Source organism: Eubalaena glacialis, chromosome 9 (genome assembly GCF_028564815.1).
Source record: "Eubalaena glacialis isolate mEubGla1 chromosome 9, mEubGla1.1.hap2.+ XY, whole genome shotgun sequence".
NCBI classification, from domain to species: Eukaryota; Metazoa; Chordata; class Mammalia; order Artiodactyla; family Balaenidae; genus Eubalaena; species Eubalaena glacialis.
Genome location: NC_083724.1, coordinates 83063236 through 83085128, shown reverse-complemented (window position 1 = coordinate 83085128; position 21893 = coordinate 83063236). Strand labels below are relative to the sequence as shown.

The following is a 21893-nucleotide window of genomic DNA, read 5'->3' as shown; positions in this document are numbered from 1 at the left end:
AACTTGAGATCTAGCAATAAAAACTGAAAGATTACATTTGTGTACACATCTGTATACATATACATGTCCAGTGTTGCTACTTAAAAGGCTAACTTGGAGTATGTCAAAGTTTGATGGTAGACGTGAGTGCATAAACTGCAGGTCTCTGGCTCTCCATTTCTGATGCCACTTTCATAATTTATGTTCCTTCCCTTTTCATTTGAGGACTTTTAGTCTAAAGAATAATGTACTTAGTATCTTGGCATTAGCAAAATGGCCATATCCCCTTTCAGGAAGGTCTGTTTCCAAGGCTTACTGGTAATCACTTTTAATAAAATTCTATCCAAGTATCAGATGTTTTTATTATTCACTGATTTGTTTAATAAAAAATTTGAATGGTTTATCTATTTTTAGGCAACTGGCTTCTCTGTTTTTGAGAAATAGGTTTTTTTTTTGAGTTTAAAAAGGTATTATTCTTTATTTTAAAAAATAGTGATAAAATATACATAACGTAAAACTTACCATCTTCACTATATTTAAGTGTACAGTTCAGTGGCATTAAGTACATTCACATTGTTTGTGCAACCATCACCACCACCCACCTCCAGAACGTTTTTCTTTTTTCTTTTTTTTTTCCACACACACACACTGTATTTTATTTTTACAAGAGATAAACTGACATCAAGCATTGTAAATGGATGACCACAACAAAAGCAACAATGATTGCAATTACCAAACACGAAACACACTCATACTATGTCATAATATTGGCATTCAGTCCAGTAATCCTCCACTGTAACAGCTCCTTTACTTTGCAGTGAAAATTGATTTGTATACTTTTTGCCTCTGAGTCCTTGTGGGATTTTTTTTTTATTCAAACAGAAAGTCACAAAAATTATAATCATCCTCAACAGTTCACTCAGTCCCATGTAATTAATTTTTTTTTCATCTTGATCTTTTGTTAGCACTTTTATGAATTCATCAGTTTTCCATTAGAGTTCTGAAAATGATTCTTCATTCAGTTCAGCAGTATAGTCACTTACCAGAAACCTGTACTTGTCAGAGTCTTTTCCATGAATTCCTTGAAGATGAAACCCTTTTATAGGAACATTTTTGCAAAAGCATCAGAGTACACCCAGAACTGTCTGTAAATGACAAAAGACTTAAAAATGACCACAGTTAAAGATTTGATGAAAGTTCATAATAATGCAATTGACAACAAAATTTAGTTATTTCTGAGATATACATTTTAAAGTAATAACTAGAATTATGACTTATAACATTATACCAGAACATATAAGATTTTTAGAAATTTCATGTAATGTCTGAAACATTTATATTAACATATTTCCATACAAATAACCCAAAGAAAGTTTAGTATTAGTTGTTTTTTTGTTAGTTTGTTTGTTTTTTTGTTTTTTTATACTGCAGGTTCTTATTAGTCATCAATTTTATACACATCAGTGTATACATGTCAATCCCAATCGCCCAGTTCAGCACACCACCATCCCTACCCCACCATGGTTTTCCCTCCATGGTGTCCATACGTTTGTTCTCTACATCTGTGTCTCAACTTCTGCCCTGCAAACCGGTTCATCTGTACCATTTTTCTAGGTTCCACATACATGCGTTAATATACGATATTTGTTTTTCTCTTTCTGACTTACTTCACTCTGTATGACAGTCGTTAGATCCATCCCCGTCTCAACAAATGACTCAATTTCATTCCTTTTTATGGCTGAGTAATGTTCCATTGTATATATGTACCACAACTTCTTTATCCATTCGTCCGTCGATGGGCATTTAGGTTGCTTCCATGACCTGGCTGTTGTAAACAGTGCTGCAATGAACATTGGGGTGCATGTGTCTTTTTGAATTATAGTTTTCTCTGGGTATATGCCCAGTAGTGGGATCGCTGGATCATATGGTAATTCTACTTTTAGTTTTTTAAGGAACCTCCATACTGTTCTCCAGAGTGGCTGTATCAATTTACATTCCCACCAACAGTGCAAGAGGGTTCCCTTTTCTCCACACCCTCTCCAGCATTTGTTGTTTGTAGATTTTCTGATGATGCCCATTCTAACTGGTGTGAGGTGATATCTCATTGTAGTTTTGATTTGCATTTCTCTAATAATTAGTGATGTTGAGCAGCTTTTCACGTGCTTCTTGGCCATCTGTATGTCTTCTTTGGAGAAATGTCTATTTAGGTCTTCTGCCCGTTTTTGGATTGGGTTGTTTGTTTCTTTAATATTGAGCTGCATGAGCTGTTTATATATTTTGGAGAATAATCCTGTGTCCGTTGATTCGTTTGCAAATACTTTCTCCCATTCTGAGGGTTGTCTTTTCATCTTGTTTATGGTTTCCTTTGCTGTGCAAAAGCTTTGAAGTTTCATTAGGTCCCATTTGTTTATTTTTGTTTTTATTTCCATTACTCTAGGAGGTGGATCCTAAAAGATCTTGCTGTGATTTATGTCAAAGAGTGTTCTTCCAATGTTTTCCTCTAAGAGTTTTATAGTGTCCGGTCTTACATTTAAGTCTCGAATCCATTTTGAGTTTATTTTTGTGTATGGTGTTAGGGAGTGTTCTAATTTCATTCTTTTACATGTAGCTGTCCAGTTTTCCCAGCACCACTTATTGAAGAGACTGTCTTTTCTCCATTGTATATCCTTGCCTCCTTTGTCATAGTTTAGTTGACCATAGGTGCATAGGTTTATCTCTGGGCTTTCTATCTTGTTCCATTGATCTATATTTCTGGTTTTGTGCCAGTACCATATTGTCTTGATTACTGTAGCTTTGTAGTATAGTCTGAAGTCAGGGAGTCTGATTCCTCCAGCTCCGTTTTTTTCCATCCAGACTGCTTTGGCTATTCGGGGTCTTTTGTGTCTCCATACGAATTTTTAAAATATGTGGGTGTGATGCCATTTTCCTGGGCTGTTACTTAAGGTCAGTTCTAATCAAATAGGGGAAAAGATAGATAACTGAAAATTATTTCAGAAAATTCACGATGATTCGTTTTTGAAAAGAGTGGACACCATGAATAAGGCTGGTAGTACTGGACAAAGAGCTCCTTGACAGTAGGACCAAGGGACAAAGTCATCATATCCCAGTGCTTCAGAGTGACAGGAACGTAGCTCTTGTGTGCTCATAACCTTGAACAGTCACTAGAGGGCCACTGTGGTCCAGACTGATGTTCCTTTTGGGGGGACTCATTAGTCTGATATAAGAAGTTAATATTTTCTTTTCTTTTTGATGCTAATATAAAAACTTAATAGTCTTCAGATCACAAGAGAAAAGAACAAAAGAAGGGGAAAAAAAGACCTAGAAAAACAAGCCCAAAACATTTTTTAAAACTGGCAGTAAGAACATACACATTGATAATTACCTTAAGTGTAAATGGACTAAATACTTCAACTAAAAGACACAGAGTGACTGAATGGATATAAAAACAAGACCCGTATATATGCTGCCTACAAGAGACTCACTTCAGATCTAGAGACACACACAGATTGAAAGTGAGGGGATGGAAAAAGGTATTCCATGCAAATGAAAATCAAAAGAAAGCTGGAATAGCAATACTTATATCAGACAAAATAGACTTTAAAATAAAGACTGTTTCAAGAGACAAAAAAGGACACTACATAATGATCAAAGGATCAATCCAAGAAGAAGATATAACAATTGTAAATATATATAAGCCCAACATAGGAGCACCTAAATATATAAGGCAAATATTAATGGACATAAAAGGAGAAATCAACAGTAAAGCAATAATAGTGGGGGATTTTAACTCACATCAATGGATAGATCATCCAGGTAGAAAATCAATAAGGAAACATAGGCCTTAAATGACACATTGGGCCAGATGGACTTAATTGATATAGAGAGAGCATTCCATCCAAAAGTAGCAGGATACACATTCTTTTCAAGTGTACATGGAATGTTCGCCAGGATAGATCACATGCTAGGCCACAAAACAAGCCTTAGTAAATTTAAGAAAACTGAAATCATATCAAGCATCTTTCCCAACCACAACACTATGAGACTAGAAATCAACTACAAGAAAAAAACTGCAAAAAACACAAACACACGGGAGACTAAACAATATGCTATGGAACAACCAACGGATCATAAGGAAATCAAAGAGGAAATCAAAAAATACCTAGAGGCAAAAGAAAACTAAAACACAATGATCCAAAACCTGTGGGACACAGCAAAAGCAGTTCTAAGAGGGACGTTTATAGCAATACAGGCTTACCTCAGGAAACAAGAAAAATAAACAACCCAGCCTTACACCTAAAGCAATGAGAAATAAGAACAGACAAAACCCAAAGTTAGTAGAAGGAAAGAAATCATAAAGATCAGAGCAGAAATAAATGAAATAGAGTTTAAAAAATATACAGAAAAGGTCAATGATACTAAGAGCTGGTTCTTTGAAAAGATAAACAAAATTGATAAACCTTTAGCCAGACTCATCAAGAAAAAAAGGGAGAGGGCCCAAATCAATAAAATCAGAAAAGAGAAAGGAAAAGTTACAGCCAACATGAAAGAAATACAAAGGATTATTAGAGACTGCTACAAACAACTATATGCCAATAAAATGGACAACCTAGAAGAAATGGACAAATTCTTAGAAAGGTACAATCTCCCAAGAATGAACCAGGAAGAAATAGAAAATATGAACAAACCAATTACCAGTAATGAAATTGAATCAGTAATTTTAAAACTCCCAACAAACAAAAGTCCAGGTCCAGATGGCTTCACAGGTGAATTCTACCAAACATTTAGAGAAGAGTTAACACTAATCCTTCTCAAACTAGTCCAAAAAATTGCAGAGGAAGGAACACTCCTGAACTCATTCTATGAGGCACCCATCACCCTGATACCAAAACCAGACAAAGATATCACAAAAGAAGAAAATTATAGGCCAGTATCACTTATGAATATAGATGCAAAAATCCTCAACAAAATATTAGCAAATCAAATCCAACAATACATTAAAAGGATCATACATCATGATCAAGTGGGATTTATCCCAGGGATGCAAGGATTTTTCAATATCAATGTGATGCACCACATTAACAAACTGAAGAATAAAAACTATATGATCATCTCAGTAGATGCAGAAAAAGCTTTTGACAAAATTCAACATCCACTTAAGATTTTAGAAACTCTCCAGAAAGTGGGCATAGAGGGAACATACCTCAACATAATAAAGGCCATATATGACAAACCCACAGCTAACATCATTTACTCAAAGGTGAAAAACTGAAAGCATTTCCTCTAAGATCAGGAACGAGACAAGGATGCCCACTCTTGCCACTTTTATTCAGCATAGTTTTGGAAGTCCTAGCCACAGCAATCAGAGAAGAGAAAGAAACAGAAAGAATCCAAATTGGAAAGGAAGAAGTGAAACTGTCACTATTTGCAGGTGGCATGATACTATACATAGAAAATCCTAAAGATGCCACCAGAAGACTACTAGAGCTCATCAATGAATTTGGTAAAGTTGCAGGATACAAGATTAATATACAGAAATCTGTTGCATTTTTATACACTGACAAACAGTGAACTACCAGAAAGAGAAATTAAGGAAACAGTCCCATTTACCACCTCATCAAAAAGAATAAAATACCTAGGAATAAACCTACCTAAGGAGGTAAAAGACCTGTTCTTGGAAAACTATAAGACAATGAAGAAAGAAATTGAAGATGACACAAACATATGGAAAGATATACAGTGTTCTTGGATTGGAAGAATCAATATTGTTAAAATGACCATACTGCCCAAGGCAATCTACAGAGTCATTGCAATCCCTAACAATGTAATCGCTAACAAAATACCAAAGGCATTTTTCTAGAACAAATAATTTTAAAATTTGTATGGAAACACAAAGGACCCTGAATAGCCAAAATCATGTTGAGAAAGAAGAACAGAGCTGGAGGACTCATGCTCCCTGACTTCAGACTATGTTACAAAGCTACAGTCATCAAAACAGTGTGGTGCTGACACAAAAACAGACACATAGATCATGGGAACAGGATAGAGAGTCCAGAAATAAACCCACACACTTATGGTCAATCTATTACAAGGAGGCAAGAATATACAACGGAGAAAAGACAGTCTCTTCAGTAGCCAGTCCTGGGAAAACTAGACAGCTACATGTAAAAGAATGAAATTAGAACATTCTCTAACACTATATGCAAAAATAAACTCAAAATGGATTGAAGATCTAAGTGTAAGATCGGATACCATAAAATACGTAGAGGAAAATGTAGGCAGAACACTCTTTAATATAAATCATAGGAATATTTTTTGGATCCATCTCCTAAAACAAAGGAAATAAAAGCAAAAATTAACAAATGGGACCTAATTAAACTTATGAGCTTTTGCACAGCAAAGGAAATTATCAACAGATCAAAAAGACAACCCACTGAATGGCAGAAAATATTTGGAAATGTATGACCAACAGGGGTTAAGATCCAACATATATAAACAGCTTATATAACCCAACATCAAAAAAACAGCCGAATTAAAAAATGGGCAGAAGAACTGAATAGACATTTCTCTAAAGAGGTTGCTGATGGCCAACAGGCACTTGAGAAGATGCGCAATATCGCTAATCATCAGGGAGATGCCAATCAAAACCACAATAAGATATCACCTCACACCTGTCAGGTGCTATCATCAAAAAGATGATATCATCAAAAAGAACACAAATAACAAATGGTGAGGATGTGGAAAAAAGGGAACCCTCATGCACTGTTAGTGGGAATGTAAATTGGTGCAGCCACTGTGGAAAACAGTATGGAGGTTTCTCAAAAAAACTAAAAATGGAACTACCATATGACCCAGCAATTCCACTTCTGGATATATATCTGAAAAAAACAAAAACACTAATTCTAAAAGATGCATGCAGCCCAGTATTCACAGCAGCATTACAATAGCCAAGATATGGAAGCAACCTAAGTGTCCATCAACAGATGAATGGATAAAGAAGATGTAGTGTATATATACAATGAAATACAACTCAGCCATAAAAAAGAATGAAATTTTGCCATTTGCAGCAACATGGATGGACTTGGAGGGCGTTATGCTAAATGAAATAAGTGAGACAGAGAAAGACAAATACTGTATGATATCTCTTATATGTGGACTCTAAAAAATATGACAAACTAGTGAATATAACAAAAAAGAAGGAGACTCACAGATACAGAGAACAAACTAGTAGTTACTAGTGGGGAGGGGAGGAAGGGGCAATATAGGGGTAGGGCAGTAAGAGGTACAAACTATTAGGTATAAAATAAGCTACAAGGATATATTGTACAATGTGGGGAATATAACCAATATTTTATAATAACTAAATGGAGTATAACCTTTAAAAATTGTGAGTCACTATATTGTATACCTATAATTTATATAATAGTGTACATCAACTATACTTCAATTAAAATTTTTTTTAATTAAAAGCATCTTATAAATTTAATTTTATTGCTTTTGTGGCCTTATTGGATTTTAAGTTGTATATTTGTTTTAGTTTTGAGTTTTTTCTAAGAACTCTAACAAAAATATAACTTGTTTTGTATTTTTACATATTTAATTGTAATGAAAATATTCTTCAGGCAGATAAGAATAGTTTACTTTTAAAAGGGTATGTATATAAGTTGAGTTTGAGAAAGTCTGATCTATACCTATATTTTTTATTTAGATTCTGTATTTTCATGGAGGTGATTTTTCAATCAGGATTTTTTTCTCCTTCATTCCTTATCAAAAATATGAATAGGTTAAAAAAATAAAGTTCTGACTAATCATGACATGGAGCTGAATTTGTACTATATTATAATGAGAATGGTTTCTTTAGGTTCCTTACAGATTGACCTAAAATAAGTGTCAGAAGGAGAGTTTTATAAATGATGAGACAAACAGAAAAATGTACACAAAAATTCACACACAGCCAGCTAGGTAGATTGAGATGTGGTATGAAATTCCTGTCCCAGGAGACTTGATAATTGAGCAACATATTTAGAGAGAGTTAGGTGATTAAATTACCTTTTTAGTTAATTTTAAACATTTGATAATGGCACCAAAATATTTTTGACTTCTCAGATTTATATGGCTTATAGTTGTATTTATATTAAGATTACCCTCTCTTTTCCAAGAACATTCATCTCTTATTATTTCTCACATCTGGAGACCTATATACCCTGCCCATTTCCTCTTTCTGATGACATCATGTATGCCAAGTGGCTAGGATGATGCCCAATGTGTAGTAGGAACTAAGTAAGTTGTAACCCTTGTTTTATTTCAATATAAACTTAGATACTTATGGGAATCAAACGGAAAAGCAAAAGTAAATGAGGTAATTAACATTTATAAAATGTTGGAGTTTCCCAAGTGGAAAGATCCATAGAAGTCAGGAGTTCTAGCCTTTGTATGGGGCATCTCCCTATGAAACCTCTCCCATAAGAGTCTTTCCAGACATGTCCACACTTAGTGGCAGAAAATTCATCTCATATGCCAAACCATTCCAGGGCCACACATTTCTGATTGCCTGTCATTTTTCATCATGTTGATTAGAGATGTGACTCCCAGAAAAGTTTATCAGTTGGCCCTGAGAGAATGTAGTCTTCCTGTGTCAGCTCTTCAAATATTTGAGGAGAGAAACCATTACAACTTAAGCCGAGTGCACTGAAACATTTCTCAGACTGGAGGGTTTAAAGTCTCAGGTCATAATAGAGGTATTATCCAGAAATGGACATGCTGTTCAAAATATGGTCTGACCACATTAGAATAAAAGGTTCACATGTTCTGTGTACATTTTTCTTAACACAACTTGAGATTGCATTTACATCCTGGGCATTCTAATTCTTTTTGTATCAGGAAATAAAGAAGGTGATTTTTTTTTAAAATAGCTTCCTTTATTAAATGTTTGATTTAAATGTCTTTATCTTAATTGATTGTTGCATAGAATGAACTATTGCTCTGAGCATTTTATTTCCCCTGTTGCTTAATCATGGAATACACTGCGGCTCTTGGCAAGAATGAGAATATCGGTCTTCTTGATTCTGTTGCTGTCTGATTCCACTGCTGTGTCGTCTTGAGCATTGCCAGCCCTCAGGTACAGCGGTCCTCTCCTTTGTCACCAGGTCATCCCGCTCTTCCTACATGGATGAGGACTGTGACTCTCTGGCCCTCTGTGATCCCGTGCAGAGGATAAACTGTGACATTGACAGCCTGCCTGAGAGCTGCTTCGACAGCGGCTTGTCTACCCTGAGAGATTCCAATGAGTATGACTCGGAGGTGGAGTACAAGCACCAGAGGGGATTCCAGAGGTCACACGGCACGCAGGAGAGCTCTGGGGGTGATGCTTCAGACACAGACGTAAGCCCCAAAGTCATTTCTCTCCTAGGCCTGATCTTCCATAGAAATACGTATCTCACCCCGTTTGACCTTTATCTGTCATGGGCATTGTTTTAAAGGTTATACATGTGAAACATAGTTGGGAGAATGTTTCTCCCTATCAAGTTAGGGAAAACTCTCACAGATTTCCTTTTGCAGCCACTCTGTTCCATAATAGCATTGACTGTTGATTCAGCAGCATATTTTTCTTCTTTTTATTTCATGATGTATATGTGTAATGAAAGACTTTGTTTTTTAACGGCTGACTTTAAAAAAAAAAAAAACAGGTTCCTGATATAAGGGATGAAGAGACGTATGGCTCAGAAGGCGTGGCTTCCATCCTAGACTGGAAGCCACAGGGGTCTGCTAGTGAAGACAGCGGCATTAGCTCCTTGAGAAAGCCCATCTCAGCACTTGCACCACAGGTAGGTGGTTTCAGAGACACTTTTATTCATGAACACTGTTCATCTTCATGCCATATAACTTACTAGGAAGAAAGCCGGCACTACCTTTGTCACTCACTGTGGCTTCCTTCCCCTAGACAGACATGGTGGATGAAAACCATAAATCTTCCAGCTCACAGAAGGCTTACAAGATTGTGCTGGCTGGGGACGCTGCAGTAGGAAAGTCAAGTTTGCTCATGAGACTTTGCAAGAATGAATTTCGAGGAAACACAAGTGCCACCCTGGGTACAGTTCCTTTTTCAGTGGATAATGGGAAAATGACCTTCTTTAGGTTGATTCTATTTTCTTTAGGGATTATATACAGACAAACAGATCTCTTTCTCTCTTTCTCTCTCTCTTTCTCTCTCTCTGTATAATAAATATGTATATAGGTAGAGGTGTGTGTGTGTGTGCACGCACACTTGCACACACACATGTCCTTCTCTATAGAATAGCCTTCTGTTTTGGCTAAGGCCTAAATTTCGGAGAGGAAGACTAGCAAAGGACTGAGGTATCTGCTTACCCAGTGAGATCAACCAAACAAAGTTAAGAGCCAGAGGTGACAGATTCATTTATTCAGCAAGCATATCCTGAGTCCTGCTGTGAGCCACGTACTGTTGTAGGCACTACGGATACACAATAAACAAAGGCGACTAAATCCCAGCCCACAATGAGGTAAATGGATGAAAAACACATTTTAAAAAATGAGGTTTGGGAGAGGTGCACTTTTACACAGCGTGCCCAGGGAAAGCCTTTCTGATCAGGTGTCATTTGATGTTGATAAAGTGAGTTTACCGATAGCCAGTTTGTCATCAAGGTCAAAATCATAGCCGGGTGTATGTTCCCTCCCCTCCTTCACAACGGAATACACGAGTAATACCTCTCAGAACAAGGAAAAAATAGTGTCCTCATTTCCCAAATTTGCATAGTAATCAGTAAAAGGAATTGAAGGAAGATATGCAAATTATCATTTACTTTTCTTCCTTATCTAAAGAGTTCTTATTTTGATAACCAGAAACCTTAGAACAGATTACCTTCTTCACAACGGATGTCTTTCTAAATTTATGGTTCTCTGTTACACCCTTCAAGATAACAAAGCTGAAGGTTCACTTCAATTTGATTCGTAAAAAGCCTACAATATTTGGTTCGGTTCCAAGAGAGCCTGGCATATATACACATCATATACATGTACTTATATACATATACATACACAAATGTATATACCTGTAAATATACATATACATAGGCACATTTATGTGCATGCACACACACAGATATAACTGAGTCCATCTAATTATGTGGACACATAAAACATAGATTTTCCTTTTGTCCATAGATTAAATCCTTCCCCAAGTCAGCCAACCTGCAATAAGCATCTGCACGCACACTGTCCTTGAAGGCCAGGTTCATTCCTCTCTGTCTTGCCGAACTTTGGCTTATTGGCTTTTGTCTCATCCTAAAGAGGGCTTGAAAGTAAAAACCAATGGAATTATTTACATCGTGTTCTCCATGTTCTCTTATATTCCTTTTCAGGAGTTGATTTTCAAATGAAAACTCTCATTGTAGATGGAGAGCGAACAGTACTGCAACTCTGGGATACCGCTGGCCAGGAGAGGCAAGTGCTTTCCATAATGCTTTGGATTCTGCTGAGTTGCACAGACAAGCCTTGTAGGATACTTGGTGGTTTTTGTACTCATATAATTCTGATAGAGTACGTTAGAATTTCAAGAATGCTTGTTTTTTTCCACATCCTTTCCTCCTTCGCTGATCCATCAGTCGTGTGAAGAGGATCTTTAAGCTTCCTTTGGATTGGTGAGCCACTGAGAAAAAGAGAATGCCCTATCCTAAGGAGAAAATTTCAGTGAGGCGGCATTCCTGGACATGGCAACAGTGTGAGGAGCTGCATAGCTGGGGCACCATAGAAGATGGAGAGGAGGACCTGTCAGTTCCCCGGTTCAAGGGCAGGGACACAGACCATTGATAAGTAGCAGACTCGCATCTGACCACAGACAGTACCCTGTCTTTCTTTCACTGCTGATGGCCAGAGCATCAAGCATAGGTTTTAATCTTATCTAACTCTTAGGGAACAGACTGTATCCGATTGTGCAGCAAACAAATATGGGGGTACCTGCCGACCTCTGTAACCAGGCACCATTCAGGGTGTTCAGATTCAACAGTGAACAAGTGGACACAGACACCTGCCCACATGGAGCTCATATTTTCTAGCAGCATTTGAAAAATATGTGTGGTTAACATAGCTACTTAAGATCCTGTAAAATACTGCACTCGGTTTAGGACAGATAGGGTGAGGTGTGCTCTTCCCCTGGTGAGCCCCCGACACCCTGTGTGTGTGCCCTATGGTGTTCCACATGGTTAGTTCTTCTACCACCCACCCACAATACTCCCTACCCACCAGCCAAAAAATAATTTTTCTCTGATGTGCCTCTCCTTCCATCCTTCTGTGTGTCCCACAGCTGGGTTCTGGTAGCGTGTTGCTGAGGCTGAAATTTTTAGAAATTATGATCTCAACCTTGTCCTGGCTATGCTCTGGGGTTTGTAGACTTTCTTGGGATTATTTGGTGGAGAAAATGATTGGCTTTTCTAAATCACTAGCCCAGATTCTTATCCTGTTACCTTTCACCAGGTCATTCTAGGCCTCGGGGATGACTATTTCACAGTAATAGGTTGCCATTAGATTCTTCTCAATTGGGGCTTGTTTTAAAAGATGAGGGAAAAAAGTGAGCATAAAGGAGATGAAGAATGAGGCAGCACCAAACTGACTGACTGATTAGAACCATTACGTGCTATTCTCTTTTCCAGATTCAGAAGTATTGCCAAGTCTTACTTCAGAAGAGCAGATGGTGTTTTGCTGCTGTATGATGTTACGTGTGAGAAAAGCTTTCTTAATGTACGAGAATGGGTAGATATGATTGAGGTAAGAATTCAAAACAGAGAACCAAAAAATTACACAGGAGAGCTACAGGCTGTCTCAGGAAATGCTGTTCCTCTTCTTTGTCAAAACGAACTCAATTACAAGCCACTGATCCAGGCTCTCAGGAAGAACTGGATGTGAGAACCGGGGTTCCCAATGGCACTTGGCAGTACTGGTCTCCTCCTCAGTAGCTGGGCAAGTTCCCACAGAGCTAAGGACACTACTAAAGTGAGCTTCTGGGGTGGGGAAGCAGGGGAAACTCCTGGGTTTTCTTATAGATATAATCAGAACCTGACTGGCAGCAAGTGAAAATTCAGGCAACCCAAAAAGGAGAAGTAGCTCTCACAAACAAGGGGGTGATGGGGCTGGGTGTGTAGTGTGACTAGAGGTGTAATAGGGGCTTCCACATGTGCTAGAAGTATAGGTGAAACACCACCTGGCTGTGAGCTTGTGCCAGGTCCAATTTCTATAGGAACTGTGTTCTCAACCTTATTCTGGCAGTGATTTGGGTCTTTACACACCCCCAAGGTACTACTGAAATACCAACTGGTATTTTAAATGTGTGGTAACTATCTGTGCTTTCTTTTGGTCAAATGAGATGGTGTCTTTCATATGAGCCACTTTCATATCCTTTGTTTCACGGTAAATAATTTTTTAAAGTAGGAAATGATTTTGCCCACACTTAGTGTGCTACCAACAGTCATTAATCATAAAACTACAGTTCAAGCCATGGTTCAGCATACTCTTGGAAAAAAACCAAAACAAATCTAGTGGCTAATACAATTTTTCACGTACGTCTATGATCTATAATTTTTAACAGGCATTAAGTGCAGAGGTGGCTGAACAGAGAACATTGCTGTCTGATCTCAGGTTAGCCTCTAGTTTCTTGAGTTGGGCCTATTTCATACCCTATAAAACACCAGAATGAATGTTCTCTTTCTAACTAAAGAAGTGATGCAAGAAATGACTGATTGAAATTGGCAATAAGACTCAAAGATAAATATAAATGAGCATTTTGTTCAACTGAAATATCATGACTTCAAATTATTATAAATACATCAAAAGTGTGTTGACATTTATGTAGTATTTTTATTTCACAAAGTTTTCCACATGTTGTTTTCATCTCTGTAACATATCTGAGAAAGGAAGAAATGTAATGTTATTCTCACTTTTTATGAGAAACCTGAGGCAGAGAAAGTGTATGACACTGGCTTTTAGTTATTTAGAGGTTAGGAGTGGAAGAGGAATTGGACCTCCTGATTCAACACTGGTTGCTCCTTTGATTAAGCTCCAGAGTGAGCAGCAGGTTAAGAAAAAATCCTTTGATGTCAAGAAAGAATCTCCGAGGTAGTTAGTGCATAGAGGAGAGGGATCTACTCAAGGGAACAGATGAACCTCCCTGGGATAAGCTGGTGAGTTCAGAGAAGAACAAATAATCCCAACTAACTCATACCCACAGATATTTAAGATCTATAGCAAAACCTTTTATTGTTGAAACTGTTGGACTTGGTCTTCATTTTAAGACTTTGGATTATACTCAAGAAAAGGAGGCACAAAAGGCAGGGTCATCCATAGGGTTGAAATAGCCCTTAGTGACCAGCTGTGGCCTGTGCCAGGGGCCCTACTGCCATAATTTGCTAAATGATTAAGCACCTACATGTGGTAAGTGACCTTCTTAGCTATTCATGTTACCTTTCATAGGGTCTAAAAAGGAAGAAAACTATTCAAGATGAATTCTTGAATTTGTTATTGGAGAAAAAATTAGATACCACTGGGCATTTGACTTTCACTTATCACAATGAACCTTCACCATGGCTTACCTTTTCTAATTTGCGGAAATTCCGTGGGGGCAATTTATATGGCCACTATAATATAGGTCGAAACTAACTGTGAGATTGTTGGGATAGGCAAGAGGATTGAGAAGCAGTAGAGTGTCAGTGGTGAATGAACGCTCTGAATTAATAATACACTTCAACTGAAAACCACTGGGTTGACTGGTTCAAGATGGTGGAGTAGAAGAACGTGCACTTACACCCTCTTGTGAGAGCACTGGAAGCACAGGAAGACACTGGAACTCACCAAAAAAGATACCCCACATCGAAAGACAAAGGAGAAGCTGCAACGAGACGGTAGGAGGAGCGCAATCACAATAAAATCAAATCCCATAACTGCTGGGTGGGTGACTCACAAACTGGAGAACAGTTATACCACAGAAGTCCACCCACTGGAGTGAAGGTTCTGAGCCCCACGTCAGGCTTCCCAACCTGGGGATCCGGCAACAAGAGGAGGAATTCCCAGAGAATCATACTTTGAAGGCTAGCGGGATTTGATTGCAGGACTTCGACAGGACTGGGGGAAAGAGAGACTCCACTCTTGGAGGGCACACACAAAGTAGTGTGCGCATCGGGACCCAGGGGAAGGAGCAGTGACCCCAGGGGAGACTGAACCAGACCTACCTGCTAGTGTTGGAGGGTCTCCTGCAGAGGCAGGGGGTGGCTGTGGCTCACTGCAGGGACAAGGACACTGGCAGCAGAAGTTCTGGGAAATACTCCTTGGCATGAACCCTCATGGAGTCCACCATTAGCCCCAACAAAGAGCCTCTAGGCTCCAGTGCTGGGTTGCCTCAGGCCAAACAACCAACAGGGAGGGAACCCAGCCCCACCCATCAGCAGACAAGCAGATTAAAGTTTTACTGAGCTCTGCCCTCCAGAGCAACACCCAGCTCTACCCACCACCAGTCCCTCCCATCAGGAAACTTGCACAGGCCTCTTAGATAGCCTCATGCACCAGACGGCAGGCAGCAGAAGCAAGAAGAACTACAATCCTGCAGCCTGTGGAACGAAAACCACATTCACAGAAAGATGGACAAAATGAAAAGGCAGACGACTATGTACCAGATGAAGGAACAAGATAAAACCCCAGAAAAACAACTAAATGAAGTGGAGATAGGCAACCTTCCAGAAAAAGAATTCAGAATAATGATAGTGAAGATGATCCAGGACCTCAGAAAAAGAATGGAGGCAAAGACTGAGAAGATGCAAGAAACGTTTAACAAAGACCTAGAAGAATTAAAGAATAAACACCTAGAAGAATTAAAGAACAAAGAAACAGAGATGAACAATACAATAACTGAAATGAAGAATACACTAGAAGGAATCAATAGCAGAATAACTGAGGCAGAAGAACGGATAAGTGACCTGGAAGACAGAATGGTGGAATTCACTGCTGCAGAACAGAATAAAGAAAACAGAATGAAAAGAAATGGAGACAGCCTAAGAGACCTCTGGGACAACATTAAACACACCAACATTCGCATTATAGGTGTCCCAGAAGGAGAAGAGAGAGAGAAAGGACCCAAGAAAATATTTGAAGAGATTATAGTCGAAAAATTCCCTAATATGGGAAAGGAAATGGCCACCCAAGTCCAGGAAGCGCAGCGAGTCCCATACAGGATAAACCCAAGAAGAAACACGCTGAGACACATAGTAATCAAATTGACAAAAATTAAAGACAAAAGAAATTATTGAAAGCAACAAGGGAAAAACAACAAATAACATAAAAGGGAACTCCCATAAGGTTAACAGCTGATTTCTCAGCAGAAACTCTACAAGCCAGAAGGGAGTGGCACAATATATTTAAAGTGATGAAAGGGAAGAACCTACAACCAAGATTACGCTACCTGGCAAGGATCTCATTCAGATTTGATGGAGAAATCAAAAGCTTTACAAACAAGCAAAAGCTAAGTGAATTCAGCACCACCAAACCAGCTCTACAACAAATGCTAAAGGAACTTCTCTGGGCAGGAAACATAAGAGAAGGAAAAGGCCTACAATAACAAACCCAAAACAATTAAGGAAATGGTAATAGGAACATACATATCAATAATTACCTTAAATGTAAATGGATTAAATGCTCCCACCAAAAGACACAGGCTCACTGAATGGATACAAAAACAAGACCCATATATATCCTGTCTACAAATGACCCATTTCAGACCTAGGGACACATACAGACTGAAAGTGAGGGGATGGAAAAAGATATTCCATGCAAATGGAAATCAAAAAAAGCTGGAGTAGCAATACTCATATCACATAAAATAGACTTTAAAATAAAGAATGTTAGAAGAGACAAGGAAGGACACTACATAATGATCAAGGGATCAATCCGAGAAGAAGATATAACAATTATAAATATATATGCACCCAACCTAGGAGCACCTCAATACATAAGGCAAATGCTAACAGCTATAAAAGAGGAAATCGACAGCAACACAGTAATAGTGGGGGACTTTAACACCTTACTTACACCAATGGACATATCATCCAGACAGAAAATTAATAAGGAAACACAAGCTTTAAATGACACGATAGATCAGATAGATTTAATTAATATTTATAGGACATTCCATCTGAAAACAGCAGATTACAATTTCTTCTCAAGTGCACACGGAACATCCTCCAGGATAGATCACAGCTTGGGTCATAGATCAAGCCTCAGTAAATTTAAGAAAACTGAAATCATATCAAGCATCTTTTCCGACCACAATGCTATGAGATTAGTAATAAATTACAGGGAAAAAACCGTAAAAAGCACAAACACATGGAGGCTAAACAATACGTTACTAAATAACCAAGAGATCACTGAAGAAATCAAAGAGGATATCAAAAAATACCTGGAGACAAATGACAACGAAAACACGACGATCCAAAACCTATGGGATGCAGCAAAAGCAGTTCTAAGAGGGAAGTTTATAGCAATACAAGCCTACCTCAAGAAGCAAGAAAAATCTCAATCTAACCTTACATTTAAAGGAACTAGAGAAAGAAGAACAAACAAAACCCAAAGTTAGTAGCAGGAAAGAAATCATAAGGATCGGAGCAGAAATAAATGAAATAGAAACAAAGAAAACAATAGCAAAGATCAATAAAACCAAAAGCTGGTTCTTTGAGAGGATAAACAAAATTGATAAACCTTTAGCCAGACTTACCAAGAAAAAGAGGGAGCGGACTCAAATCAATAAAATTAGAAATGAAAAAGGAGAAGTTACAACGGACACTGCAGAAATACAAAGCATAATAAGAGACTACTATAAACAAGCCTATGCCAATAAAATGGAAAACCTGGAAGAAATGGACAAATTCTTAGAAAGGTATAATCTTCCAAGACTGAACTAGGAAGAAATAGAAAATATGAACAGACCAATCACAAGTAATGAAATTGAAACTGTGATTTAAAATCTTCCAACAAAAGTCCAGGACCAGATGGCTTCACAGGTGAATTCTATCAAACATTTAGAGAAGAGCTAACACCAATCCTTCTCAAACTCTTCCCAAAAATTGCAGAGGAAGGAACACTCCCAAACTCATTCTACAAGGCCACCATCACCCTGATACCAAAACCAGACAAAGATACTACAAAAAAAGAAAATAACAGACCAATATCACTGATGAATATAGATGCAAAATTCCTCAACAAAATACTAGCAAACAGAATCCAACAACAAATTAAAAGGATCATATACCATAATCAAGTGGGATTTATCCCAGGGATGCAAGGATTCTTCAATATACTCAAATCAATCAGTGTGATACACCATATTAACAGATTGAAGAATAAAAACCATATGATCATCTCAATAGATGCAGAAAAAGCTTTTGAGAATATTCAACACCCATTTATGATAAAAACTCTCCAGAAAGTGGGCATACCTCAACATAATACCTCAACATAATAAAGGCCATATATGACAAACCCACAGCAAACATCATTCTCAATGGTGAAAAATTGAAAGCATTTCCTCTAAGGTCAGGATCAAGACAAGGATGTTCACTCTCACCACTATTATTCAACATAGTTTTGGAAGTCCTAGCCACAGCAATCAGAGAAGAAAAGGAAATAAAAGGAATACAAATTGGAAAAAAAGTAAAACTGTCACTGTTTGCAGATGACATGACACTTTACATAGATAATCCTAAAGATGCCACCACAAAACTACTAGAGCTACTAATCAATGAATTTGGTAAAGTTTCAGGATACAAAATCAATGCACAGAAATCTCTTGCATTCCTATACACTAACAACGAAAGATCAGAAAGAGAAATTAAGGAAACAATCCCATTCACCATTGCAACAAAAAGAATAAAATACCTAGGAATAAACCTGCCTAAGGAGGTAAAAGACCTGTACTCAGAAAACTATAAGACACTGATGAAAGAAATCAAAGATGACACAAACAGATGGCGAGATATACCATGTTCTTGGATGGCAAGAATCAACATTGTGAAAATGACTATACTACCCAAAGCAATCTACAGATTCAATACAATCCCTATCAAATTACCAATGGCACTTTTTACAGGACTAGAACAAAAAATCTTAAAATTTGTATGGAGACACAAAAGACCCCGGATAGTCAAAGCAGTCTTGAGGGAAAAAAACAGAGCTGGAGGAATCAGAGTCCCTGACTTCAGACTATACTACAAAGCTATAGTAATCAAGACAGTATGGTACTGGCACAAAGACAGAAATATAGCTCAATGGAAGAGGATAGAAAGCCCAGATAAACTCACCCACCTTTGGTCAACGAATATATGACAAAGGAGGCAAGGATATACAATGGAGAAACGACGGTCTCTTCAATAAGTGGTGCTGGGAAAACTGGACAGCTACATGTAAAAGAATGAAATTAGAACACTCCCTAACACCATACACAAAAATAAACTCAAAAAGGATTAAAGACCTAAATGTAAGACCAGACAATATAAAACTCTTAAGAGGAAAACATAGGAAGAACACTCTGACATAAATCACAGCAAGATCTTTTTTGACCCACCTCCTAGAGTAATGGAAATAAAAACAAAAATAAACAAATGGGACCTAATGAAACTTAAAAGGTTTTGCACAGCAAAGGAAACTATATACAAGACGAAAAGACAACCCTCAGAATGGGAGAAAATATTTGCAAACGAGTCAATGGACAAAGGATTAATCTCCAAAATATATAAACAGCTCATGCAGCTCAGTATTTTTTTTTAACTGACAGTTAAAAGGTATGACTTTTTTTTTTTAACATCTTTATTGGAGTATAATTGCTTTACATTGGTTTGTTAATTTCTGCTTTATAACAAAGTGAATCAGTTATACATATACATATGTTCCCATATCTCTTCCCTCTTGCGTCTCCCTCCATCCCACCCTCCCTATCCCACCCCTCTAGGTGGTCACAAAGCACCTAGTTGATCTCCCTGTGCTATGCAGCTGCTTCCCACTAGCTACCTATTTTACGTTTGGTAGTGTATATATGTCCATGCCACTTTCTCACTTTGTCCCAGCTTACCCTTCCCCCTCCCCATATCCTCAAGTGCATTCTCTACTAGGTCTGTGTCTTTATTCCTGTCTTGCCCCTAGGTTCTTCATGACCTTTTTTTTTTTTTTTCTTAGATTCCATATATGTGTGTTAGCATACGGTATTTGTTTTTCTCTTTCTGACTTACTTCACTCTGTATGACAGACTCTAGGTCCATCCACCTCACTACAAATAACTCAATTTCATTTCCTTTTATGGCTGAGTAATATTCCTTTGTATATATGTGCCACATATTCTTTATCCATTCATCTGTCAGTGGACACTTAGGTTCCTTCCATGTCCTGGCTATTGTAAATAGAGCTGCAATGAACATTTTGGTACATGACTCTTTTTGAATTATGGTTTTCTCAGAGTATATGCCCAGTAGTGGGATTGCTGGGTCGTATGGTAGTTCTATTTTTAGCTTTTTAAGGAACCTCCATACTGTTCTCCATAGTGGCTGTATCAATTTACATTCCCACCAACAGTGCAAGAGGGTTCCCTTTTCTCCACACCCTCTCCAGCATTTATCATTTGTAGATTTTTTGATGATGGCCATTCTGACCAGTGTGAGATGATATCTCCTTGTAGTTTTGATTTGCATTTCTCTAATGATTAATGATGTTGAGCATTCTTTCATGTGTTTGTTGGCAATCTATATCTTCTTTGGAGAAATGTCTGTTTAGGTCTTCTGGCCATTTTTGGATTGGGTTGTTTGTTTTTTTGATATTGAGCTGCATGAGCTGCTTGTAAATCTTGGAGATTAATCCTTTGTCAGTTGCTTCATTTGCAAATATTTTCTCCCATTCTGAGGGTTGTCTTTTCGTCTTGTTTATGGTTTCCTTTGCTGTGCAAAAGCTTTTAAGTTTCATTAGGTCCCATTTATTTTTGTTTTTATTTCCATTTCTCTAGGAGGTGAGTCAAAAAGGATCTTGCTGTGATTTATGTCATAGAATGTTCTGCATACATTTTCCTCTAAGAGTTTGATAGTGTCTGGCCTTACATTTAGGTCCTTAATCCATTTTGAGTTTATTTTTGTGTATGGTGTTAGGGAGTGTTCTAATTTCTTACTTTTACATGTACCTGTCCAGTTTTCCCAGCACCACTTACTGAAGAGGCTGTCTTTTCTCCACTGTATATTCTTACCTCCTTTATCAAAGATAAGGTGACCATATGTGCGTGGGTTTATCTCTGGGCTTTCTATCCTGTTCCATTGATCTATATTTCTGTCTTTGTGCCAGTACCATAGTGTCTTGATTACTGTAGCTCTGTAGTATAGTCTGAAGTCAGGGAGCCTGATTCCTCCAGCTCCGTTTTTCTTTCTCAAGATTGCTTTGGCTATTCGGGGTCTTTTGTGTTTCCATACAAATTGTGAAATTTTCTGTTCTAGTTCTGTGAAAAATGTCAGTGGTAGTTTGATAGGGATTCCATTGAATCTGTAGATTGCTTTGGGTAGTACAGTCATTTTCATGATGTTGATTCTTCCAATCCAAGAACATGGTATATCTCTCCATCTATTTGTATCATCTTTAATTTCTTTCATCAGCATCTTATAATTTTCTGCATACAGGTCTTTTGTCTCCTTAGGTAGGTTTATTCCTAGGTGTTTTATTCTTTTTGTTGCATTGGTAAATGGGAGTGTTTCCTTAATTTCTCTTTCAGATTTTTCATCATTAGTGCATAGGAATGCAAGAGATTTCTGTGCATTAATTTTGTATCCTGCTACTTTACCAAATTCATTGATTAGCTCTAGTAGTTTTCTGGTAGCATCTTTAGGATTCTCTATGTATAGTATCAT

General features: G+C 37.7%; 1 protein-coding gene across 1 annotated transcript in view; it reads left to right on the top strand.

Moving 5' to 3' along the window:
- The window catches only part of RASEF (RAS and EF-hand domain containing), an 83229-nt gene that overhangs the window by 47383 nt on the left and 13953 nt on the right, over positions 1-21893 (top strand). Inside the window, exons 10-14 of the mRNA XM_061199286.1 lie at positions 9123-9357; positions 9663-9800; positions 9917-10064; positions 11352-11433; positions 12639-12753. Coding sequence (XP_061055269.1) covers positions 9123-9357; positions 9663-9800; positions 9917-10064; positions 11352-11433; positions 12639-12753 — 718 coding nt within the window. The remainder of the gene's footprint in view (positions 1-9122; positions 9358-9662; positions 9801-9916; positions 10065-11351; positions 11434-12638; positions 12754-21893) is intronic.